The sequence below is a fragment of the Mastacembelus armatus genome, chromosome 20 (genome assembly GCF_900324485.2).
Source record: "Mastacembelus armatus chromosome 20, fMasArm1.2, whole genome shotgun sequence".
Lineage (NCBI taxonomy): Eukaryota > Metazoa > Chordata > Actinopteri > Synbranchiformes > Mastacembelidae > Mastacembelus > Mastacembelus armatus.
Genome location: NC_046652.1, coordinates 2,554,129 through 2,581,389, shown reverse-complemented (window position 1 = coordinate 2,581,389; position 27,261 = coordinate 2,554,129). Strand labels below are relative to the sequence as shown.

The 27,261-nt window shown below is 37.8% G+C and overlaps 1 protein-coding gene across 1 annotated transcript in view; it reads left to right on the top strand.

Moving 5' to 3' along the window:
• Window positions 1–27,261, top strand: part of reck (reversion-inducing-cysteine-rich protein with kazal motifs) — a 48,596-nt gene that overhangs the window by 5,726 nt on the left and 15,609 nt on the right. Inside the window, exons 2-12 of the mRNA XM_026292572.1 lie at window positions 12,132–12,190; window positions 15,280–15,354; window positions 19,069–19,105; window positions 20,872–20,957; window positions 21,124–21,171; window positions 21,602–21,635; window positions 21,868–22,065; window positions 22,882–23,146; window positions 23,293–23,466; window positions 26,172–26,384; window positions 26,991–27,127. Coding sequence (XP_026148357.1) covers window positions 12,132–12,190; window positions 15,280–15,354; window positions 19,069–19,105; window positions 20,872–20,957; window positions 21,124–21,171; window positions 21,602–21,635; window positions 21,868–22,065; window positions 22,882–23,146; window positions 23,293–23,466; window positions 26,172–26,384; window positions 26,991–27,127 — 1,326 coding nt within the window. The remainder of the gene's footprint in view (window positions 1–12,131; window positions 12,191–15,279; window positions 15,355–19,068; window positions 19,106–20,871; window positions 20,958–21,123; window positions 21,172–21,601; window positions 21,636–21,867; window positions 22,066–22,881; window positions 23,147–23,292; window positions 23,467–26,171; window positions 26,385–26,990; window positions 27,128–27,261) is intronic.

Here is a 27,261-nt window from a genome sequence, read left to right as displayed (position 1 = left end):
GTCTATGAATGTGCACCTGCAACCATAAGTTAAAAGTCCATGTCCATGTGGCGCTTTCTCATAAATTTTTTTCATTTTTCTGTATTTTTGTCTAGCTCAAAGAGAGACATCTAGATTGGCCTTAGTCTATGGGCATCAATAACTAATGTGATCTTTCATTTAGCAGTTCTTTCACTGAACATATGAAACATGTTCCTGGAGATTTCTTTTTTATTTTCCAAGACAAATCAGCTCAACTACTGTAAAGTTAAACAATTATTCTGTGAGGACAGAAGAAAACAATTCAAATTTATCAGCACGGCAAAACGTTTACAACATTCAGCCCTTTCTGTGATGCTCTTATTACAGGAGTGTGGGCTAACTTTGTGATATGGAAAACAAATATGATATGAACATACAATACCAGTCGATCAGGCAGGTTGGAACCGTTATAAACTTGAACCAGGTCGCGCTTCCTTTCCCTAATCTAGACATATGAGCCCAGTCTAATGACACACTGCCAGAAAAAGCTCTCTATAACAATCTCTCTATATAATGTTTTTGACATGTAATATTCCCAAAGCCTACTGACTACTTTCACGAGTAATTTCAGAGAAATGTTAATTAATGGGTACTGTCCTTATAGATGAAGAATTAAATGAAGTTCAGTGAGTGACCGAACAAACACGAGAAAAAAGTGAGTGGAAGTGTGCAGCTTATCAAACCTTTAACTGTCTGCAACCATATGGAAACATGTCAGTCTATAAACTAAATAATGAAATGATAATTTGGCAACCAGTGTGTTCTGGAGTCAGTCTTCTTTGCTGTGTTGTTATGTCTCTGTGAAGAATAGCCACACTGCTGCAAGTCACATTCTGAAAAGCTGTGAACTGAAATCATAACCTTATTGACAGTGTACAGATGTTTACATTTTTAGAACTGAATTATTTATCAACTGAATGCTTGTACAGGTCAGCAGTGTGGAAAGCTTATTGGGACTAGGTGTCTAAACCTAATTACAAACATTTCTTTTTGGTGCCCCTCAAGCTGGTGGCACACTGGGCATATAAGCCTTTATACCTGACTGAAAGTAGTCAAAATGTTTTCCTATTAGTGAATCCCTTCACTCTACCTCCTTCCTTCCTGATCCCATGTGCTGTTCCTCCCCCTTTGACATATTCTTCATAGCCCCATGTGTCTTATTATGTAATTTCACATTAGACCCTTTGATTCTGTTAATTGATTAAAATTGAGGCAGAAGACGGTCTGTTATTGTGTGTGTGTGTGTGTGTGAGTGTGGCAGTTGTTTCAGTGTGACAGTATATACACAACTGGTCGGCATGTGGCTGGACTGGTCACTTCTCCTTACATAACCATATGTCCATATACACATGCATAGCAGAAACTGTAATTACAGCACATTAATAAACAAACCCTGTACTCTTAAATCACTTAGGAAAACAATTAACAGACTATTAAAAATACTTAAAGGCAGCAGACAACACACTTGACAGTCAACAATTAGGCAAGGCAAATTTTTATACAGAGGCAGGGAAATGCAATGACCTTGAAATAATATACATTAAAAACCAGAGTGAAGTATGTGTAAGTCAGTATGGGAATCAACTTGAAAGTTGAAGTCCCTGCAGATTAAGACTTTGCCCAATTTCAGAACAGTTGAAGCTAAGACTTCAGAGACTTCTACTAGAAGTGAAGCCTGGTGTTTTGGGGGAGGTAAATTATGACTATATAGGATAGAAACCTGCCCCTTGTCAAAGGAGATCAGATGTTGAGTAGATGGGTGATGTAATTTGTGATATGTATGGAACCACAACATCACCATCTAATCTTGGTGTGGAGAAAGAAAGTTAGCAAAGGTGAGTTCTTGAAGCTTTCTATGTATCTCGAAAGCTTACAGTGTAGATGATGTATTATCACCGTTTCCTGTCACAGGAGCATTTTTAAACAAAGGAGAATGTGGGCCTGATATGCTCCTCTCCCTGATGTCTGTTTACGTCAGTCATATAAATCTGGCAGATGAAATGGGTTCTGTATCATGAACACATAAATGCTGAATTCTTCTTGTCGCCCACTGAATGCTGAAGTGATTTCAATGAAGGAAACGTAGACACAAGCTTTCCATTGTCTCTATGTCACCAAATGTTACCAAATACTAAATGTTTACTCAGTTTACTGTGATTTCTGTGTAATAGCAGTCATTGTAAAAACCTGAGTAACATTATGTAAACAAATTTCACATGGTTTCCTTTCTACATTTCATAAGCTTTTCATAAGCTTTTTTTTTTTTTTTTACATGATAAATGGACAATGTATAGGGATCTAGTCTTCTTTGTTGTTCTTAAAAACATGCACTGATTTATTTAATGCTCGACTCCTCACACCAAATTTCAATTAATCAGGACACAGGAAGTGATCTTTGACCTCCATCGATTAAACTCTCCCCCCAGAGAGTCTGCAGCGGATCTGAGGAATGCAGGAAGGAGAGCGGTAGGATACAAGAGATTTCTCTGTTCTGTGTATGCTTGTGTGTATATACGTGCGGCCGTGTATTTTTACCCACACTGTCACACTGACACCTTATGTTTGCTATAATGTACTTTTTTGGCATTTGCATAGTGGAGTGTGACTTCTGTGTTGTGTTCGGTCTCATTACTCTTTCTGACTGGTTATAAGGTTTATTTAAACCAGAGCTGTCATGCACAAAGTTACAACATGTAAGTTGGTGTGAATTTACTTTAACATTACAAAATTAAACTCATCATATATGAGTGTATTGTGCCATTTCACCATTTCAGCAAATAAATAACTGAAGAAAAAAAGGGTCTGATCCAGACCACAGAATTGTAACAATGACCTCTTTAGGAAAATAAGATTTTTGAGTCTGTTTTAATATAGTAGTCACATACCTATCTGTACATTGGTCATAATTACATCGTAATCCATGGGGGATGAAAGAAAGTGTCCTGAACAGCTAGAGCTAGCAAGTAGAATCCCCCACATGTGCTACCATAGCTGTATGTTCAGGTTTTTTGAAAGTTAGATGATTTTGCTGGAAAACCGAACAAGACTGATTTGATAGAAACACATAACCCTGAAAAATTTAGATCTGTTAGTTTGTCTGCTATAGATCACACATAGTTTACTCAAAATCATTCTTAAAAGGATGTTACAGTTCAGTGTTTTGTATGTTTTCTGCCTTCCAGACAGCCATTCATTCTTATATTGTAAGGTCTAATCAGTCAGGGCATATGCAAGCCGCACTGTGCAGCACCATGCAAAGATAACATCATGTCCATGCAAGAGCCGTCTGTGTCACACTCATCTGACAGAACAGATGTGCTTCTATTTTAAATAAATCCAGCTGTCTACACAAGCAGAGCAATGGCTCATGTTATATGTACATACAGTGATTGTGTGTTAGGCTCTGAGCGCTGCCAGAATTTAGATTACCTACACCTAAGCTGCAACAGTAAACACTTTTTACAAGAAACTTAATTGCTCACTGACTTATGATCAGAACCAACAGTTTTTTTTGAAAGTGAATTAAAGTGCTACATTTATTAATGTCACCAGGATGTGGTTGGGGCAAATGGCAGGGATCCAAAGGACATGACTCTCAAACCAAAGACCACATCCACATCTACAGTCCATCTGTGGTTAGGGTTAGGCAACAAAAGCACTTTAGTTAAGGTTACCGCTATGGTTTTGGATAAATGTAAATAATCATACTGTATCTGAGTTCAGTATGAACCTTTGTGTATTAAACCAGACTGTTATTTTCTCCTACCCTTAACCTTAAGTTTAATAAAGCTGTAGTCACGACAAGTGGATATTGCTCTGGAAAAAATCTGATATTATGATGGAAAACAAATAAATTGTCTGGGAATATTTTACTGACATGTTTATTATCAGTGTATTTGCAACTTGCCAAACATGTAAATCAACAACAAATTCTCATTTAGTTAATAGAAAACATAATCATGTTGTAGTTAGATTTTCTTTGAGATGTATTTGATGTTGCAGTTTAGTTGTATATGCACATATTTTCCAGGAGTTAGGTGTTGCCAGATCACATCCTGTGTAGAGAGACAGGTGGAGGACTGAAGCGGCTAACACGCAGTTACATTGTTCACCCATGTGGACAGTGTCTAAGGCAACTTTACTTTAACCTTTATCTTAACCACAGTAAGAGTACAAGGAGTTCACTGTGAAGGATCAGCCTATTTCCTGGTTGTTTTAAATCCATTAGAAGCTGCATTTCCATTATAGATTTGCGCAAAACTTTATCGCAATTTTCCAAATGTGGATGAAACACAATTTCGAAATGACAGTGTTTCCATTAAGTCATGTAATGCGACTAAAACATTTTCTTTCATACATTTTCTATTGCAATAAGTTGTTTCAAAGACAAAAACTTCTTACTACGTACTTTTCCACCTTCTTCTTCGCCATTTCCTGGTGATCCCATGAGTCTTTTAATACAAAAAAATAGTTTCCATTAGCATATTTTCTATTCGCAATTTCAATTTGTGCAATTTGAAGGTTCATGGAAACGTGGCTAGTTCACAAGTAAAATGATTGTAATGCAGTAGCTTTCTTGAAGCAAAACATTTAAAACAACAAATTTATCAAGATACAACCCTGCACCATGCTCAGAAAAAAATGGAGTCACTGTCGACAGTGGGCAAAACCACAGCTGTGCAATTCATTAAAGCTGGTTTGGCAAGAAATTAAACTGTCACTGTATTTTTGTGTGGTTGTGAATGACAAAACAGTATCTGACACATTTGCTGTGGTTGGAAGCTCTCGCCAGTGTACATTGATTTATTCTCTGGTTTATTTCCTGTTGTTCTTTTGATAAACTCCTATACTATATATCCCATTTATACATTAACAGGGCTAGTCAATTACAAAGGGAATTAAATTAATTGAACAAAAATCTATTTTTTTCTTTACAAAGTCTTAACTTAGTGCTTTTTAAAGCCTGCAACCATCCTACTGTTATGTCTACTCCCTCCTTCCATACACACAGGAAACTGGCTGGCAGGAAACCCAGAGTAATGTTACATTTAAATAGAAGGGGGTGCACTGAAATTCCTTTCTTTATCATCCCAGCAGCTGGCTCACAGTCATGAGCATGCTGCTATTTCAAGATTGTTTTTCATTGCTGAAATAGGGCTTTTTATCCCGACCATTTGAAGTGGGCCAGGCCTGGTACCTCTGATTTGTGGCATTTCAGCGGAGGAAAACAAAACATTCATGAAATGAAATTGACTATTGTATTCTGACGTTCCCTCTCTTCCTGAGAAAACACTTGGCTTTTTTTGACTGCTAAATGCTGCACAGCGTTCACCTCCGAGCCCCTAACATTGCGACATTGCAACTTTTTTTTTTTTTTTCCCCCTCTGGCTTGCATGTCCCTGAGTGCTCCTTCAAACTATGGAGGTGTTTACAAAATACTAAACCACCACTAATGCTATGGCTCAAATTAAGCAGTAATTATTTATGCCAGACACTGGCATCTTCTTTCCCTGAGGGTGTCGTTGTTTCAATTTTCATTTTTGATTGGCTGCACTGTTCGCAGACTGCTTAATTAATTGTCAGTCCCTAATAAGACAATCTCTAGTGAAAAGACCGTGCACAGTATTGGTTGAGGAGGCAGGACTGGAATAAGTAAGTGTGATAAGAAATGGTAAACATATTTTATTCATATCACTAATGTTCTAGAGGAAACTTGTCTGTTTTGATGAGGAGATAGACAGCAGAGCTAATTCAGTTTTTGCTGGCTGAAGATGGCGCACACATAATACTTAAAACAGAACTGAGATTATGAAATATTCTGTAACCTAACATACAGATAAGGATGACAAAGTGCCTGTCATGTTTATTTTCATAGTGAGAGAGGCCAGTCTGACTTGTAGCTGCTGAGCTCTGTGGCTGGCTGTTTGACAGGACTACTTGCAGTTTTAAAAACATGTGACTGTTTTTTTTTTTTCAATGGGTATGACTGGAAATCTAGTGGAGTACAACACACTTGTCGATATGGAAGACATCAGCTTAATCTGTGCTTCTGTTTCTTATGTCCAGCAAATTGCATGATAACTATAATGTCAGTTCTTCTCTGACAGCACAGCAAACTCTTAAATGTATTTACAAAAAATAAAAGTGTATCTGAGGGAATATGGAGAACTTTATCCACTGAATATGTTGACAATAGGTATATAAAGAAAGTTGCCAGCTTTCTCTATACTTTTTTCTTCATACAGTTTTTATTTATGGTTTGAAGTGTTTATTCCTTTCAGTGTATAGCCCAACTCAGAAATTGGCTGTATATCTGTACTGGAATTACCTATATAGGCTGAAGTATTTTTTGAATAGGCCAAAGATATATTTGAGGTCATTTTAAAACTGTCCATTACACTGAATGATCTATTCATAAGATGTAAAATGTAAATCTGATAAATATTTTATGTTGCACATTATATGAATACAGAATCTCTTCCATTCCCAATAACCCAGTGTTATTTTCCCAGTGCACAGAAACCACAGTAATGTCATTTATCCCACGCCACACTGGAATCGATCTATGAATAAATAAATGAATGAATGGAATCTAGTTTGGCTTAAATATGGCCACTAGCTGGCCTCATTCACCATGTACCACAGCATTTCCACCACATCCATGTCACCATCAGCTCCACTGAGAATTCAAAGTGTGAGTTAATATCGAATTCCCATGCACTTTGAATGTTACTGATGAATCATTCCTTTTACTCTGTTCTGTTTTTTCTGTTTTGCTCCCCTGTCTTAGATGGTATGTGATTTTCAATTCCTGACACAGATGCAGGCATGAATGTGTGTTTGAGTGATGCTGATATTTGTGGACTGAAGCAGTCAATTTAATTGAATCAGCAGGTGCTGAATAATTGTTCTAATGTGATTTGTAGGAGGGACAATAATCATAGGCACAGTTGATCCATCCAGTATTTGGTTTTTCAACCTGTGAGTATTATTTTAAGTCCCCCACAAACCTTTGTTTTTATCACCCAGAACACTCTCATCTTCACAGCAGGCAGCGATATCCCCCCACACACAACTGTTTTGAGTAACCCCCCAACCACATGTTTCTCCTGCGGAGATCTCAGACTTCATGTTGACACACCTTATCCCTGGTAAATGGTGTGTTTATGTGTCTGTCATCTCCTGTGTTGTGTCAATTCAAATGTGTGTATTTGTGAGAGGTACTTAAATGGTTCAGGTTTCAAACGCCTTTCTCTACCATGAAATGTGTTGGATTGCTGGCTTCATCGTTCTTTTGAAGACATGTCTGTACCTTACATTAACACACTTATAGGCTGAATCAGTGATGGGTGCAGCCTGTACTATGTTAATTCCATGGTTGTAGCTCATAGTATACAGTGTGTCCATATATTTATACTTGGCACTAATGTATTAACGTGAAAAGGGAGGGCAGCACGGTGGATTAGTGGTTAGCACAGCAAGAAGGTTTCTGGACAGTCCACGTTCTGTTGGTTAGATAACTCAACAGTTCAAGACACAAGAAGTTATGTTTTCTGTGTCTGTATTGTCCCAAATTTCATGTTTCTCTATATGTTTGTCCTCACCCTCCTGTTTCCCATTAACTACGTGTTATCTGTTATCAGGTGTCCCTGTGCTTTGTCTGACTCTGGGTCCTCCTCCTAGTATATTTGACAGACAGGATAAAAACTCCAAACGTTAAAAAAAAAAAAAAAATCATACTAAATTTTAACCTGCTATGTTTTATGGCCTTCACTTCTTTTGAAAGTGTTGTGAGAAACCTTACTAGTTCAGACCTCACATTCACATAACAAGGTTCCTGTCTGAAGGGGTTTTCAGATCTCAGTCGAATTTCTTTAGGGATAATTGTAGTTTTTTGCAACTTGGCAAGGAGGCAGTTTCCGCTGGAGATGGGGCTCTCCCCTCCCTTTCATTTTATGATTCAGTATGTTATTCACTACACCTTAACTACTGTCATTGCCCTGGTTTCCAGCAACAAGAAGGTTCTGGGTTATATTCCCAGTCAACCCAGGGCTTTTCTGTGTGGAGTTCACATGTCTGTGTGGGTTTTCTCAGAGTACTCTGGTTTCTTCCTACAGACCAGAGACATAGATGTTATTGGTGACTCTAAATTAATCACAGGTGTGAGGGTAACTGAGTGTGCTTGCCCCCACCTAAGGGCCTTTGACAGGATAAGTGGTACAGATTGGTTACATGGATGGTTAATTACATATTATGTATTTTAAAGTCAGTGTTCCACTAAAATATAATAGAATTGAACATCAGGTAATAAAATATGGCAGCAACAGACAATTTCTCTTTGCACATACAGTATTTATGTATCAAGTATAGTGTATAGTGTTAGCGTATCCATGTTCCAGCAATTGACACAGCTCTATGGCTAATTTGGAAAACATCTTAATAAATTCCAACGTGACACTGGAAAATCAAGTAAAAATCAGTTCATATTAGACACTTACTTTTGTTAAACTAGTTTTTGGTCAATTTACAGGGAAGTCAAGATGGTGCAGTTGTTTGCCAACATATGGACTGGTTTATGATCATCTTACACTTTTCAATCGTCAGTGTTTTCACAGGGTCTTTTCCTGAAGCTGATTATACATGCTTCTGCTTGGTAAATTCATTCATATAATTTCTTGTTGCATTTTTATGCAGATGACATGCAAATCTATGTACATGTCCTTTGTGAAGCAACTATTTAATTGTCCATATGAAGTTAAAACTTGGCTCTCACAAAACTTTGTCTACATGAAAGCAAAACAGATTTTCTTGGGGGTGGGGGTTGTTTTGTTTTGTTTTTAGTAGTGTCTTAATATGTGTATTGCCCCTGCCTTTAATAATGAGTTTCAGTTTTGATTTTTTTTAACACATTAATTTTGAAATCTTAACATTTTGGCAACATGTATTGTTTAAACTAGTATTATTATTGTTTTGAAAATTTTAAATGGTATTATCAAATCTCCTTTCTTTCCAGAAGTATGATAGAGAGGTTGGATCTTCTCTGTAACTATGTGTTCCCAGAGGTGGTTCACTAACACTGAAACTCTCTTTCCCTCGATATTCACTCAGTTTTGAAATTGACATAGCTTAAGATCTCCCTATTTCATCTGGTGTTCAATTCCCAGTAATACAAGTTTGCAATTTAACTTATTATAGACGCTATTTTTGTTTTTGAGCTCATCTTGTCTTATTTAAAGCACTTTGTATAATTTTGTGTTGTAAGTGCTCTATAAAAAAAGGTTGATTTGATTTGATTTTGTAATGGTTGTTTCTTGTCAAACTCTGTTGTCACGAAGTTCACAGATCTCAAGTCTTGATTTTAAAAATATAGTATTGTCTCTATTCTCTAGCATTGTTGGCAAAATGCATGCTGGACTTTTTTTTGTAAGAAACCCAAATAAATAAAGAAGAGTTCTATTCAAATTCATCCAAATGTGGACATTTTGTCAGTATAGTACAATTCACCCTGCTGTCCAATCTTAAATACATACACTTAAAATCCAGGCTGTGTTTTGTATTGTAGTGTACAGGAAACAGAAAACTGTAATGTGGTTGGCTGAATGAAGAGAGAGCAAAGCAACTAGTTTACTACTTTGTGCTTCATTCTGCAACTGTGAATGTAACAGTTTAGCGGAGGGGGAGATTTTGTTTCTGCTGTTTGTATGCTGACCCTGAATGGGGCCAGTACTCATTAGCAGCCAAGCCTGCGGCCTCCCTACTGTACAGGACTGAATGGCCTGAATGGCCTCAATCATTCCTCCTGCTCCCTCAAATTATTATGTCACCTGCCATTGTTTGGAAAAGCTGTTTCTGTGTGAGGGACAAGGAGAGACAGAGTGAGCTCATTTGTTCCTCGTTTTTTTTCATTCCAGAAAGTAGAGAAACTGGTTCAGAAAAGCAGCAAAATAAGCAGGAGTAGGTTTATTGATTTTATTCCCACCCTACATTAACTGAAAATGTCATTAAGGAAGTTGCTGATAGGGTCGGTGTATTTTTGGCATTTTGAAGAAATGACTAATAAAAAACATTTAAACTTTAATGACAGAAAAAGAAAACACAATAAAAAGATTTTTTTTTTTTTTTGTTTTTGTTTAGAAATGGTAAAATTAGGTCTGAATTTTGTTCCTTGTTATTTTTATTTAAACAATGAAAGCACAACTGTGTGACTACAGGGGGTATTGTTAGATGTATCTTAGTTAATAAGAAGAATGATATATAAATTTATTAACAAAAATAATAATATAAAAACTAATAGGGTTTTACGCTGTTAGTGCAAAATATCAAGCACTTTGGAGAAGCCACTTAAAGTCTCTGTATTTCAATAATCTGTATGAGCTGTTTGAATTACTGCAATCTGATATAACAATCCTGTTGAGGACAGAAAATAATTTCCATTCATAAAGAGACTACAATCACCAATTAGCCTTTTGGACTTTTAGATTATTTTTTTCTTCAACAATGGATTGAACTTTGCAGTTCATCTTAGCTTTATTGACCTTTTTAGCATCTTAGCAGCAGGCAGCTATTACTCGTAACATACTGAGTGAATAATCACAATATCAAAGGATCTGAGAAGCAGTCTGTGAAAGTATTTTGGATTCTGCAGCACAGATGGCAAGATTGCTAAGAAAACCTGCTTTCCAAGTTGGTAAAAAGCAGCTGCTTTGCATTTTAACCCAAATTTGAGGACTCACCTGCTAGTTACATCCCAAGCAGCTAAAAGACAAACTGTTTTTCTCAGGAGGTGCTGACAAAAATAGAGGTAAAAGGAGACTGGACTCATCAGTAATGATTGCTAATGTTGCTCTTTGTCTGCAGGATGTTTAAATGGATAAATGTTTTCTTCTGCCCCCATGTGGACACAAAATTATTTCAGCTTTAAAAAATATTCAGAAGAAATGGGTCAAAAAGTATTTTCTGAGATGGAGAACAAAGACATCAAAATAGCAGAAAACCTATCTGTATTAAAAACCACATTTTTGATGTTCAGTACAACCAGATAAAGGGCAGCTTCAGTGCTGACGGTGGTTCAGTTTAGGGCACAGTACAGGTTTCAGTTTTACTCTTATTTATTCACTTAGTGCAGTCTCCATGCACAGACATGCACATACACACAGTAGAGGCCTGCTTTTCTTTAGAGCATCAAAGATGAGTGTAACAGAGCCGGTGATGGAATCCAGAAACTCCTGTGTCAGGCAGCTGAAGACACACCGCTTGGAGGGTTGCTTGTGCACACGCGCGCACACACACACACACACACACGAATGTCACTCTTGCACTTTCTCACACACATTCACATACTGATAAGTGGGTGTTATGGTTTTCATCGGCCCATGTCAGGCCTGTCAAGTATATTCACTTTTTGTTAAGGCCCATAATGCCTACCAGCAGTGGTCAGTTTGGTAGTGTGGCTGCTGTCTGTCTGGTGCAGGCAATGGGGACTTGAAGACAGAGCTCCAAATAAAGACAGGAATAAACTAAAAATTAAGTCATTACTCATTGCACCGTCAGCTAAATACATGCAGACACATATTTGAAATAATTACAACATATATACTGTAGAATATTTGCACATGGTTTTTGTTAGTGTACATTAAAAACCTATGCCATGTTATGGCCACAAAATGTAAAAGTATTACTAGCAATCACTTCCAATTTCTGTTTTTTATATGCAGAGAACAGTGTAGTGGGACAGAAAACATGGGGAGAGAGCCCTTCCTACTCTCATGTGAGGGTCTTGATGTATTGATTGTTGAACATCATTTTAAAAAAACAATTGCTTTAACAGATTTTCTACCCTCTTATTCTTCTTTTTACCACCTAATTTTTAATCTTGTTCTCGCTTGTAAGGGAGGATTATGCAGCATAACCTTTTCTTAAAAATTAAAGTTGTTCATAATGTTGTTCATGTTGATATTTGCAGAGGATGGACCCTTTTGGATGCTCCGTGGCTTTATTTCTAGCTTCATCTGGACAAATATTATATTTGAATTCCACTATTCATGATACTTTAAAGTAACAGTAATATTCTTTTAGCTATATCACAAATAACTTGGTGCATTTGTCTGCAGATCCCTCCTGTTGCCACCATGCTGCCGAGTTCTCGCCTTGTAAAGAAGCTTGTGACCAGGTATGAAGACTCACACACACACACACACACACAGACAAGCCCCCTATAGTTGGCCCATCAAGAGAGATTTTCGAAGGCGGGTGTTGTAAAGTTTTTGTCTCCTGGCTCTTTGAAGTTCAGAATAAAAGTTGTCTTACCCTGTTTCAATTAGGAGCAGGTGATGCATTTGCTTTTACTCTCTCTCTCTCTCTCTCTCGCTCTCTCTCTCTCTCTCTGAAGCACTCATGTCCTTCTTTATGGCAAAAGAGACATAAAGGACATGTGAAAGAAGCTTTTCTCTGCAAGCAACTAAACAGGCAGAGGGTTCAAGCTTTACGCCTGCTTTTGAAGTCTGAGGACACTGAAGCGGGAAATTGGCCAGATTCATTCAGGATTCATGATTAAATGGACTTTTTTAACTTTATTAATCCCAGGGGGGATTAAATTTTAAATTTTAAAAATAGCTTAGATAGAACTTTTTGTGTGGTGTGATCGGTTGACATAATCATTTTGATTGTCAAAGAATGAAAGACCATAAAAAGAAAAAGACATTAAATGGCAAATAGAAAAAAAAAAAAGTTCAGAATTGAAAGTGACATCTCAAAAGTTAGAAAAAGTATCTAAAAGACAAAGAAGACTAGAGTGATAAAGATGAAATTGGTAGAGAAGGAAAGATAACGTCCTTTCAGAAGAGTAATGGCCTCAACACACTTCAGAAGTTGTACTTAAGGTCTTGAGTGCGTGGGTGGGTGTGGTGTGGCTTTAGGGTGTAGGGGGGGGTGGGTGTTAGGGACACATTGTAATCACCAGGACAGTTTTAGCTCTAACAGAAGTCCCCTGGTGCCTGGTTACACCCAGAAAATGAGCTGTTTTTCAAAGGTTGTGGTGTTTATATATATAGAACCGTGAAGTCTCGATTTATTTTTGTTTAAATAAATGAATCAATGAATTTAAGGAGAAAAGAAAATGGACCTCCAGTGGTCATGTAACTTATAAGTCTTTTCTGTGAGAAACAAAGGTACAACATGTGTTACACTGATATGACAAGCTTTGTTCAGATAGTTACTGTGCATAACAATACCACTTGTCTTGGCATGTGAACATTTGCACTCCAGTCCTCATAAATCGTGAAAAAGATGCTTGTCCAACTCTTTTTAACACTTCCAGATATTTGTCATTGTTTTTGTCTGTCAGTGTTTTTGTCAGAATGTTTTGTTCTTGTCCATATACTGAACCCTATCAAACCTCTTTAGCCTCTTGGGGCATATCAGTCATAAAGATTGTAATTATCCTTTGGTTTTCTGGTAACACATGGTTTGATCTACTGGATTGTTTTATTAAAATTCTTTTTATGCTGAGAAGAAGAATTGTAGTTGATTGGAAAACTGTTCCAATAAGATTTACAGCCAACAGATCAATAAGTCTGCGAGAATTGGACAAACTGTGGGCTGCAAAACAGTCACAATCTGCGGAATCAGCTGTTTTTGACTGCTGTTAAAATGAAAACTGAACAACTTCTTGTCCTTGATGTTATTGGAACCTGTTGCTGTACTGAACCATTTTTGTTTGGCGTGAAGTGTCGCTGCCATCCAGCACTTGCTCACTTTTCATCAAGACAGAGAAAGAGCCTCATCAATAGCGTACTTGGCTGGTTGGGTTTCAGAGTGGGTCTTTTGTTGCACTGGTGAGATTCCTCCTTTGATTACCTGCCAGCAAATCACTGTTGCTTCACTTAGTGTTTTATGTGAATTCAGCAGGGATGTAAGGAGGTCTGGAAAAGGAGCAGATGACATTACTGTCAATTTGGCTTTCGCTTCTTTGATCTCATTTACCCCACCAAAGACCAGTGTATGAGCACCTGCGGCCTGGCCAAAGGAAATGAATAAGCTCCAAACCTTAATAAGGAGTGCTGCAGCATCAGAACTGTTACAATAAACATTTGCAATAAAGCGAATTGGAAATACTAAACATAAAACTTCCAACATAAAACAAAGAGCAATGGTGCAAAGAAGGACATTTTACAGTACTGTGAAAGTAAAATAGAAGTTGCATAAAATAATGAAATAAAATTTAATGTTTGCCTTTTTAGGGTGAAACAACTTTGACATTTATCATTTTATAGTTTATATTAGACAGCTAACAGACAAAGCAACATTAACATTTATTTGTGGCTCTGAAAAACAAGGTTGGCCAGAGTGGTGAGAGTAAAGATGTCGGTGGAAAAACCAAAACAGTGACTTCATGAGGAGAAATGTCTGTTGGTTTATCTTCAATTAATGATCTTTTATCAATATAAAACTATTGATATAGTTGTATATTTATATTGTATTGGTAACTGTTTAGCAGACAGGCAAGAATGAAAACATTCTTTCAATATTTTTAGTGAAGATCCCAACCATCAAGATTATTTGGTGCTCTTTGCTTATTAATTTTCACATTCAGTGTTTGGGGCATTGTAACATTCAATAGATGTGGATGGAAGGAGATGATCTACAAATATAACTGTTTGTGTGAGGCTGTAAATCTCACTTGCTTGGTTTCATGCCTTCACACTTCAGCCAGACTGCATTCTTCCAGGCTCTCGCTCTGTATGCTCAAACACTTGAATGTGTTAGGGCTGTGTGTGTGTGGATACACACCCCATACTTGTGGATGTCGTATTAATGTCCAAATGGCAATATCTCAGACATGTTGGGACTGATTACATTATCCAACACTTTCCCATGGCCAAAACACATTCCTCTACGTTGGAAAACAACATAATACAGGGTTGAAGGTGTGACCATTATATACTGTTGCTGCTGACACTGATCAGTACCAATGAATCAGTAGTAGAGTTTAGAAGTTGGTTGGGAAATCTTTTCCAGACTTTCAACAAAATTCTAAAGAAATATCTGAATTGCTTCTCATCTTAGAAATACAGGGGTGATATTACTCTATTTTTATTGTGCCACCTGTTCATCAGGGGCAGTGTCTGTAGTAGTAATGATTATAAAGATGTTACATACCCTTGTACCTTAACTTTTGATGGGGAATAGCACGAAGTACGGAACATTGAATTATAACATGATACATGTATATTTATTCTGTATTTTGCTTCTGTCCTGCAGCTTGCCACAATAAAGAGCGAGTCTCGTCTGAAGCATCTCCTTCAGAGGCTGCCCAGTTATTGTCCAGAGTCTATGGTGAGTCCGTTGTCTGCGTGATAACACCACTGGTGGTATTTACATATACAGACCTGTCTCTCTTTACATGGTATGTAATCACCAGTTTACATGGATGCATGTTGCTTTAGATTACACCAGAAAAGGTATGAATGGATGAATCTAGATGTCCTGAATAATGTATTTTGTATTAAGATGTTAACCCTGGTGCTATACTGGCACATTTCTAAGGAAGTTGCTTCCCTGCTCACTTTGACTCCACCACTATTAGATTTTTCTATTTCACAGTCAGGTATCAGTGAAATATGTTCTAGTTTAGAGGGGGATCAACTCCTGCCCCTGACTGGTCAGTGGTGGCAAAAGTACTCAGATCCTTAATTTAAGTAGAAGTCGAAATACCACAGTATAAATGTACAATGTAAAATCCTGCATTTCAAATGTAGTTAAGAGAAAGAACAAAAGTACACCAAACATACTTGAAGTACCAAACGTAAACTTGCTTAATGGCTCATTTCACATTAATGTATGTTAAATTAATGGATTATAATATCGGGTCCATTATTGTGTTCATCACTTTATGGTCATTTTTACTTTACATACTACTGGGTAGTTTGTAAATTTGTCACTGGGAATGATTAAAAATTTATGGTCATAGTGTATTTTCTTTTATTAGTCTGATTCTGAAAGGTAACCAAAGTTATTAAATAAATGTACTGAAGAAAATAGTGCAATATTTAAGTTTTAAAAGAAGTTGAAGTAACAGAAACTGGAAATACTCCATTAAAGTAGAAACACATCAAAAGATGAGTTGATATACTTTCCACTGCTCATGACCTTTTGCAGGATAGGTGGTATAGATGATGGATGGCTATGTCTTAACATCACATATAATCATTTATAGTAATATAAAATGTCATTTTGGTTGGACTTTGCAAGTGTGCAATGCTTTGACATTTTGTTGTGTTGTTGATGAAGTCTAGGCCAGTTCTAAGACAGAATTAGCACCGACTCTCTCACTGGACGTATACAGGAAATGGGTTGGTGGTTTTGGTTACCAGAATTTGTAGCACCTGCTTAAACCACACACGCACAGACTCAGTGCTTCCTTCCATTATGGCTAATTACAAAGCAGAAAGCCTGGTTTGGTGCTCGTCTCGTCTGTTTTCAGCAGTCTATTAGAATCACACCAGTAATTTGACTTGGGCAGCCAACATGTGTCCTGTCCTCATTCAGCTAAACTGATGCAAATAAATACTGTAAACAGTGTATATTTACAAACATGTACAGTACATACAATATATTTACACAGTATATGAAAAGAAGTTTGATGGTAAATGTTTTTATTTGTTGTGTGCAAGCTTGTGACTAAAGGTAACTCCTGGCCAAAAGTATAATTATCCAAAAATATGTTAAGGTTTATTTCCAAAAGAACCATAGAAATAATAGAAATAAGTGAAAAGTTAAATGAAAAGATGCTTGATGTTTTGAAGTAAAAGCCTATTTTCAGTATACTGAGAAGAACAGACAACACAAAAATATAAGGATCAGGAAGGATTTCAACTTAAGCACCCAGTGCTGGCAGGCACGAAACATGAGTACCATGTTGAATGGGGACCATTGGTGGACAGCCATGTTCAGGTCTTTTCAGAGATATTCAACAGGGATCAAGTCAGGGCTCTGGCTGGGCCGCTCTCAGACATTCACAGAGTTGTCCCTAAGCCACTCTTGTTGTCGTGTTGTCTTGGTTGTGTTCTTAGGGTCGTTGTCATGTTGGAAGGTGAACCTTTGGCCCAGTCTGAGATCCTGATCACCGGGGAAACAGGTTTTCAATGAGGATATCTCTGTACTTTGCTCCATTCAGCTTTCCCTGCTCCTGATCAATCTGTAAAACACCCCCACAGCATGATGCTGCCACCACCATGCTTCACTGTTGGGATGGTATTGGGCAGCTGATGAGAGGTGCCTGGGTTCCTCCAGACATAATATTGTTTCATCAGATCAGAGAACCTAGTTCCTCACAGTCTCAGAATCCTTTAGGCCCTTTTTTGCAAACTCCAAGCAGCTTGTGCTTTGCATTGCGGAGAGGCTTCCATCTAGCCACGCCGCCATAAAGCCCAGATTGGTGGAGGGCTGCAGTGATGGTTGTCCTTCTGGAGCTTTGTCCCATCTCCACACAGGATCTCTGGAGCTCCTTCAGTGTGACCATCAGGTTCTTGGTTACCTCTCTTACAAAGACTCTTCTTCCACGATGGCTCAGTTTGGCCGTGCGATCAGCTCTTGGAAGAGTCCTGGTTGTGCCAAACCTCTTCCAGTTGAGTATTATGGAGGCCACTGTACTCCTGGGAACCTTCAGTGTAGCAGAATTTTTGTAGCCTTCCCCCAGCTCTGTGCCTATGAACAATCCTGTCTATGAACTCTGCAGGCACTTCCTTTGACCTCATGGCTTGGTCAGTTGTCACCTTATGCCATGTTTCTATGACAATCATCAAGCAACTGTCCCTGTAGTTAAAGCTGCCTGAAGTTAGTTGCTTATAGAGAGCATGTATTGGCAGGATCACTGCTGGTTGAGGTGCTCTCAACCCCCTGGCAAACCCCTCCATCGCCTTTTTGCCGTTGTAGTTCTCCTTCTACAATGTCTTGGAAGTTCCAAAGAAACATTGTTGTGGTCAATGTGCTCCCTCAGTTGCCAAGTTGTTTATGGCTGTAGCAGAGAACATGTTGTTACTTTTTGGTGTGACTCATAAATGATACTGATGCCTGCTGACAGAAACCTTTGTTCTTCAGCCAAGAGACACAGGGTGTGTGTTAAGTGTGACACAGAAATGACTGTCCTGTAAGAGCACAGGAGCAAGGATTTTTCTTTATTTCTACCTCACGTTCTACCTTGTCTTACTGTGACGCTATCCCTATCTATGTTTCTCTGTGCCTTAGTCAGAGGAGAAAGACAAATTTATTTGTGATGATTAATCCTACAACATGTTTCTGGGCGTTTATGTTTTAACCAAAGCAATATAATGTTTGCTAAATGTGAAATTAGAACCATCCTCCTCACCATCCTCAAGTTTAGAATATTTCGTTGGTGACAGATTGTTTTTAAAGCCAAGAAATGACTGGATAATCACATACCAGAAAATGATCTGCTCATATCCCTGACACAAACCGCAAATATGTATATTAGACATTTAATAAATTTGCTCATTTAAAACACTAATCCAGAAGTACACAGTATGGAGAAAACAGTTCCTCTAATACCAACAATCAAAACAGATTAAATCAAAAATCTAACCAGTGAAATAATGAAACTAATTTAAAGAAAATAATCTCCATGAGCTCTATAAACATATTTAACCTCTGGTACAACAATAGCACGCCTCAAGGCAACATTAGTAACAAAAAAAAAAATTTTTGACGTCTTGATGGAAATCCAGTGTAAAAATATCTTTTCTGTGAAGAGAAACATAAATTGCCAACTTACGAAAGAGCCTTTATACCATTACAAATCATTAAATTGGGTTCAACTAACACAGACGCCTGTTTAAAGTGCGACTCTGAGAGCGCTTGATGATTATTTCTAATCTGCTTGTGCCACTTAACTGTTTTGCACCCTCTGTAACTGAGAAACTATATCATAATTAAGTTCTTCGATATACAAAAAAAAAAAAACAAATAACTGTTAAAGTTTTATTAAGTGCATATTGTTTCAACAGTAACCTTCTCTTCTACTTTGTCTTTTAGAATGAACTGTGGATTTGCATCAACTCTACACTTCCAGGTAAGGGAGGCTGCTGATATGAAAAACAAAAATGTATAGGATTTATTTAAATTTCTGACCTTATACTAACACACCATTAGTCATTTGTTCGAGAACACACAGATAGTGAATATAGGACTTGCAGTCATTGGGTCAACCAGAGCTAATGTTGCTCTCTGCTTGGTGGTTGGGAAACTGTTGATAAAATCTAAGTGAAATCTTGATTTAGAGTGCTGTCCTATTTTTTAATTATTCAAAATGTTACATAAACTTTGTAGGGTTGTTATTTGTCAAATATGATATATAACTTGTTGTGGACTTCTGCTAAGTTGCAGAAAATAAGAAGATTCATAGATTAATTAATTTTCAAGAATGGTAGTTTTTTTTTAGTTTTTGTTTTTTTTAGTTAGTTTAGTTTTTTTTTTTTGTTTAGTTTTTTTTTTGTCTGGAGGTATATGAAAATGCCTCAATCCATACATAACAGGAATATTAAAACAACCTTAGAATCTCTACACATATGTTTTGGCCTCTTTGCCCTGTCAATGCACTTAAATATGGGTATGCACTGCATGCATGTGGACGTGCACATTGTAGGACCACTGATGAAAAAATGTTTCAGTTCTCAGTAGTGACATGAATCATGACATCCAAGCCAAGCTGTTTCTACTGTGTGTATCATTGTGGTAAAAGAGAAATGGTAGCAAGTAAAGCTGTGAGGAGAACTGGTCCTGACCAGAGCACAGCAGAGCAAAAACCAGGCAGTGGATCAAAGGACTAAAATTCTGCTGCCTCTGCTTGGAACAGATCTACCTGTCAGAAGTCTAATTGCCTCCAGATTGTGAGCTGTTGTTATTCTTACCTGAATGTTCCCAATAAACACTGACATCCAGACAGCCTTAGGAGTCTGGGGAAGATTGACCGTTTTAAGGAAAATGCTTCTCTCAGATCCTGTCAGACTGTGAGATACCATCGATTCTTTGATGTTCACTGCATTCCAGCAGCTCTTAGGGATTTAGTTTGTTGGTGCAGCCACTTCTTCTTAATATATTTTCTTCAATTAATCATTTCCTTCATTTCACTGAATGTCTTTCCTCAACTTTTGCAAAATGGAGTGGAACTTGTTGTAACTCCTAACGCAACACATCTAATAGTGGATATATCAGAACTCAAAATCCAGTGGTTATCTAATGTGCATTTCAGTTTTGGAGTCAAGAGTTGTGTATGTTTTTGTTACACTCTGAAAAACAAAGTCACAGAAGACCATGGAGGACCATGACCCATGACTATGTTAGAAATAGAGTTTGTTGATATTTCTGACATTACGAAACTGCAGCTTGTGCTCTTTTATACAAGGAGACCTTGATAGACTGAATGATGCATGTGTAAAGGATGATAGTAGCAAACCTCAAATGCTACAATAGATACATTTGTCTTTGGAGCTTGAGTGCTTCATTGAGGTGAACTGTTTTTGTGGTGTGTTTTCAAATACATCAACCTCTACTGAACTAATAGTCTTTATGAAAATGGGATGTGGCCTGTGATACCCAGGTACACTGTAAAAACCATCTTGCCATGCAGTGCACACTTTCTAAATTACCTAAAAATTACCTCATATTTTGGTATTTCTGAACGCTTTTTTTATTTAACATATAAGCTAATATTGTTGTAGCCAATTTTATCAGACTAACTGAAACAAATACATAATACTCTATTTAAAATGGGCCACACTAAATGTGCAAGCTAATCTGTATAATGTTTGATTTTTGTGGTGTCCGATTTGTCTCCAGGAGTATCAAGGAAGTCAGACGGCTGGGTGGGACTGGGCTGCTGTGAGTTGGCTATCTCAGCTGAATGTCGCAGGGAATGCAGACAGGTGAGACACGGAAAGTAGAGCGTGTGCAACTATTTATTTTTTTAATTAATTGCACAATTGTTAGTTCTTTATTTGTGTTTAGGTTGTATCCACTTAAGCTGCGTTTTCTTGTCTGTTTTCATGAGTTTACCCGCTTGGCTTCTATTTTTTTTTTTTACCCTTCTAGGCATCATCTAAGAATGACATCACAAAAGTATGCAAAAAAGTCACCGAGGTAAGTCCAAGTTTCAGAGAGTTAAAATCATTTCAGTAGCTGCATGTTAACTGGTATTTCCGAACTGTAAGTACCAATAATAATAACGGAATCATGTGCAGACCCATGTTTAGCAGACATTATATGAAATCATTATGTGAAGTAGTCCATAACAGACCAACCAAACACTGGCTCTAAAAAAGGGGTTTGAAATTTTTATGTTGAAGTAGAAGCTTGAATTTTGTGATAGCATCATTTACAGACAACGCTTGAAACTCTAGACCGTGTGGAGATTGCAGTAGGCCTAAGGTTGCTACATGTAAAGCACAACACTACAATGTAAATGACATTTTCCGCTGTATCGGTATTGTTCAAAATCATTTTTTAAATGCAAAGAATTAGTTAATGCACTTCAGTATCCATTATCACAACTTTTCTCTTCTCTTTTTAGAACTCCCTCTACAGCTGCATTACCAAAAATGAAAGTAAGTTGTTATTCATACTGTACACAAGATGAACACTGAAGAAACCAGCCAATGTATCAGATATACTTTAAATACAAAACAAGGGTACAGGTCGGTTGGTGAGGTTGCTAATTTCCTGTAGAGTTTTGTCAATCTCTTTGAGCCAGTCGCGATTCATCCAATCGCTGTAAAACGAGATTCACCAAATAAAAGAAATTAAAAGTCTCTAAACGATATCTGTGTTTTCCTGCAGTGGGTTCCACATGCTGCAGCTATGCAGGGCGTCACACCACCTGTAGAGAGTACTGCCAGGCCATCTTCAGGACTGACTCAACGCCCACTGTGTCTCAGATCAATGCCGTTAAAGACTACTGTCAGAGTCACAGTGCTCAGCTGCTCAGCTGTGTCAGCAACTTTACCAAGTCCTACCCCATACGCAGCCCAATCGACAGTAAGTATATCTATAATCAATACTCATCTATACTCAATGCTCAAAGACAAATATATTTTTTATGATAGCAGTATCTGGTGCAAGCTCTCCTAAATACATCCCTCCATGGGGGATAAAATGGAAACTGGTGGTGAAAGCGGTACATTGGCAAGCTAATGGCCAACAGTCTGAGGGCCAGGAAACAGGGGTGTGTTGGAAATGCTTGGAAGACTGAAAAGGATGCACGGACCAGAGCCTTTGGGGTTCATAGCAGGATGCAGGCATCAAGAAACATGACCACTACAGAATACCAACATTCACTATACACAATAGGAACTAATAAGGGAAGTGGAGATAGTTGTGATATTAGTGGGAGATGGAGTGCACTAGGAGTGCTAGATAATGAGGGAATGAGTAGCAGGTGTGCAGGGCAGAGTTTGGATTGCAGATGACAATTAGCAAAAGAGTCTAAAACACAAGACCAGAAACTAAACTGTGACACAAAATAGTTTTTGCACCATTAATACAACTTACAGAATTTCTGAATTTGTACATTTTAATTTAATCCATGTATCATGATGTAGGGACAGATACTAGATGGGAGCCTCCTACTGGAAGAAACTTGAGGATTATAATATATGACAACGTGAGGACTATATTTTCATATCAGCCTCAGAAATGCAGCACCTGCCCCCAGAACGACAAAGTGTAAAAAGGTGTTCAGGAGCACCTCTTGACAGATTTTTACAACATGAAATTTTCTGTCATGATAGCCTTATTTATTATGGAAATGTATACTTTTCAGCCCTTATCAGTCCATGTATCCCTTGCATCCAGGTCTGTACTGCTGTGACCGGGCAGAGGCAACCCACTGCCAGATAGCTTGCCGGAGAATCCTTCGCACCATGAACACAGAGCATGAAATCATGGAGGGTTTGATTGAGGAGTGTGGCTCCCAGCCCCTCCCACAGGAACCCATGTGGCAGTGTTTTCTAGGCAGCGCCCACCCTCCTTCCCCACCTGAAGAGGAGACACCTCATCCTGCCAAGATGGACTCTGCCAAACTACACTGCTGCTCAAAGGCCAACACCTCCCTCTGCAGGTACAGCACTCTACTTAGTGCATGACATCCATTGCTAAGTGGGAGCCGGTACGTTAATGTCTTATATTCCAAGACAGTGCACAGGTTGAGGTTAAATGTATTAGTTTTCCCTGTTATAACTCAGACGCTGTACTCTGCTGTGACAGGGACATGTGTCTGGAGATCAGTACTAACTGGGGCAGCCAGACGTGGCAGGATTTTGATCAGCCCTGTGAGTACAATCCAGTGGAGACAGAGCTCATCAACTGCCTGGCTGATGTCCGAGAGCCCTGCCAGCTTGGCTGCAAGGACCTTACCTACTGTACCAACTTTAACAACAGGTCAGGCTCCTGCTGTTCACCAAGGTTAAACTCATTGGAGTTGACCTGCATCCGTTCTCACCTACAGTCTTTTACCATTTAATGACTTTTTGTCATTAGTTAATCATCCTCTGCTGAAGGCTGCGTTTTCACGTAACACACACCGAGGCTTTCTTGCAGTATTGTCCAAAACAAATAGGATCGTGTTCTTTGGACTTCCAAATAGAAAGAATACTTCGTAATTACTCAGAAGTACCCGATGACAACAACTGAGTCAAAAAAAAACATTCAAAACTCATTTCACTGTGTTTTGGATTTGCTCTTAATCTCAATGCCTTGATAAGCTCCTACTTTTCAGTCAAAAATTATTTTTTTAAATTCACAGCAAGACAAAGGTTTTTTCACCAAATGCTTTCAGAAACAAGCAGTACAAAGCTGTTATAATTTAACAGTATTCTTATAGATTACTATTTCTGTTCTATACAACTCTTGATTGGAGACTATTGAAGGGATTCTGTAGCGATCATCTAATTATTGCCATGTTTTGATACTGAGGGAACAATTACCTCTGCTGTAAGTTCAATCAAATTCTAGATAAGTAAAGTATTCCATATAGCAGCAGCGACAATACAACTACCTGTGTAGGTCTATTGTAGAAATAATATTTTATATAAATAACTTGGCATTTACAAGTGATTTCAGCTGCATTTATCTCTTTTTCTTAGCTTCTGCTTTCATGTATTATTCTTCAACTGACATTTTAGCTGCTTACATTTCAGCCGATATTTCAACCTTGCATTTGGTTCTCAAGTAGTAAGATTATGATTTTCGAAGAGGCCACAATAATATTAATTATTTGAAAGTGTTGTTCAAATTACAAGTGGCTCCTACCTTTAGGGTTCTGTTATTTTTCTTAAAGAAAACAATTTCAAAAATTGTGGGTTTACATCATAATGACATGGAGCTCATGGTGTGGCATTGTGGGGAAACAAAGTTCAGGCAAACAAACTGCATGTAAGGCTCTTTGAGTTTCCTTTGATGGGCTCCAGGGGAGCCTTGTATAATTTTCTCCTCCCCTGAAGGGTTCAAAAGCTGGATTGTGTAGTCAGGCACAGCATGGAAGACAAACATTGACCTGGAGGTGGTGTTTCAGGGCAAAGGAGCATGGGGCTAATAGCTATATGTCTGTGTTTCTGTCGTTCTTTGTGTGTATGTAAAAGACAAACAAAAACTCTTGACCCTTAAATTAGAAACACATCCTTATATCTATCATGCCATTCCCGATTAAGAACATTGTGCTTTAGGCACAAATCTTCTAATTGACCAGAAATGTGACAAATTCACTTATTTATTCATTATTACTTATTTAATCATTCAGGTATTACTTTGTTTACAAAAAACTGCAATTAAGTTAAAGGAACCCATAAAGTTGGATTGACATAGTCTCAGCTGAGCCAGTCATCACCTTCCCCTCTAAAATCAGACAGTCTAGCCTCACAAGGACCAAAGTAATGGTGGATTTAGGCACTATCCAATAACACAAACTTATTCAACTATGTCTAAAGGTAATTTCCCTGTTGAGAATTAATAATGAATGAAACTATTTCACCTGACAGGCATGTTAATTTGAAACATACTGATTCTTTAATAATCAACTTGGAAATATTTCATTACGTTTACAGTTGATATAGTTGATAGATATTGTAACAGGTTAACAAGAATTTACAGTGATCTCTATGTCTGTCTTTCATTATTTTCACAATTTGGTCTTTGCAAGACCCTCATGGACAGACAACTGATTTAATATCTCAAGCAGCCTCATGGTCAAAAAACTTAGTGGGGAAATTACTGAATTTACTAAAATTGCTGCCGGATAAGAAGGAAAAACTCATTTAATACTACTTTTCCTCTGATTCTTAAGCATGACTGTTTAATAGTAATTGTTGATATATTAGTTATGCTATTTATGTCATATGTTATTTGTTATTATCTGTTAATTTCATTTCAAATTTTATATTTTATAGTGAAATTTCTATGTAAAAGTTAATATAAGAGCTGCAGGACAATCAGAATTTTCCCCATGGGGGATGAATAAAGTATCTCTCCCTCTCTCTCTCTCTTATTTTTCCTCTGGAATGTTTTCTGAAAAGCAGCAGCCCCTGATTCCTGATTAAACTGGACTCCCATTTTCCATTTGTAACCAAAGGAAAGATCATTAGTGAGTTACTCACGTTTTGTTAAGGTTTGAGAGGAAAACCACAGTTGATCATTTTGAGGGCGAATAAAGTTGAGTTTTGGGTTACACACACAGACACACACACACACACACATACACACACACAGTTGCTTCAAGATAAAGCAGCCACTTGTCAGGAGCAAATGGCGAAACCACACCCAGTAATTCTGCCTGGAATCTTCTCTTTAAACCACCAATTAGGTGACTCACTTGAGACCAAACCTGCCAATGAAACATCCTACTGCAGTAAAAATACAACTTCACATTATCTACAGCAACATCAACTCTCTCTATAAAGTTTGAAATTGAAGGTGTTAAGACTGCCTAGAGGAATTTTATTTTCTGAGGAAATTACAATCCTTAGCTACATTGAGTGGTAATGTGTTTATTATGTTTATAATATTTACATTTTTTTACTTCTAATGTACTGCACAAACCATTGTGTATTTCTTTTTTTTTTTCTTGTAAATATACTTCTGTCTGTCCATAGGCCAACAGAGCTGTTTCGCAGCTGTAATGTCCAATCAGACCAAGGCGCCATGAATGACATCAAGCTCTGGTCCAATGGGACCATCAAGATGCCGTTCATGAACATCCCCGTGCTGGACATCAGAAAGTGTCTGCCTGACATGTGGAAGGCTGTAGCCTGTTCACTGCAGATCAAACCCTGCCACAGGAAGTCCAGAGGGAGCGTCATATGCAAGTAGGTCTACCAGTGTATAGCTCCTAACCATTCATTCATACATTTCACTGAAGGTGCAGTGGACTCAAAAAGTGTTCACCCCTTCACCTTTTGCATATTTTACTGTGTTGTAAATTTAATTTATTCTAAATTAATAAAATTGCCAGTGTTTGCCATTAATGAAAATATTCAGACCTTCTGCTGTGGCGCTCCAGGCTGTGGTCAGGCACGTCCTATTTGCTTTCAGTTTCCTTGAGGCATGTCTGAGGTTATTTGTGCTGTCTTGATTCAGTATAATGTCATAAATTCCATCAGCACACTATGAGTCGTGTCAGGCATCCCAATTTGTCTTCTGCACCAAACAATATTAAGGTACCAATGAATGAAACTCAATTTTTTCTCCTGAATTTTCAAGTTAAAAGTCTTGCAGTCTTCCCTGTAAAGGTGGGCTTTCAGCAGCCAAACATGGCATTGAAGAAATAACTGGGCTCAATTAGAGAAAATGACCTCATGAAAACATTATTTCTGTTTTAGAAACCCAACTATACTTCACTAACAGTATTATACCATACTGTATGTACATGTTTGTTGTGTATATGTGATATGCAATTTCTTATCTGTCCTCAGGTCAGATTGTGTGGATATCCTCACCCAGTGTGGAGACAGGAAACGTTTCCATGAAGGCCAAACACCAGAGAGAATCTGTGAGGTGCTGTCGCCCATTGATGACCCTGAACGCTGCATCCCTCTCCACAGATACCTCAGTGAGTCACAATGTATAGTACATATTCTTCTGTTAAGCGCTGTCTCTTGTACTGAGATGTAAAAAGGCTCAGCTAAAGATGAACAGATTGCACTAACTAGAAAAATAGCATTTATAAATGACTCAGGGTTTTGT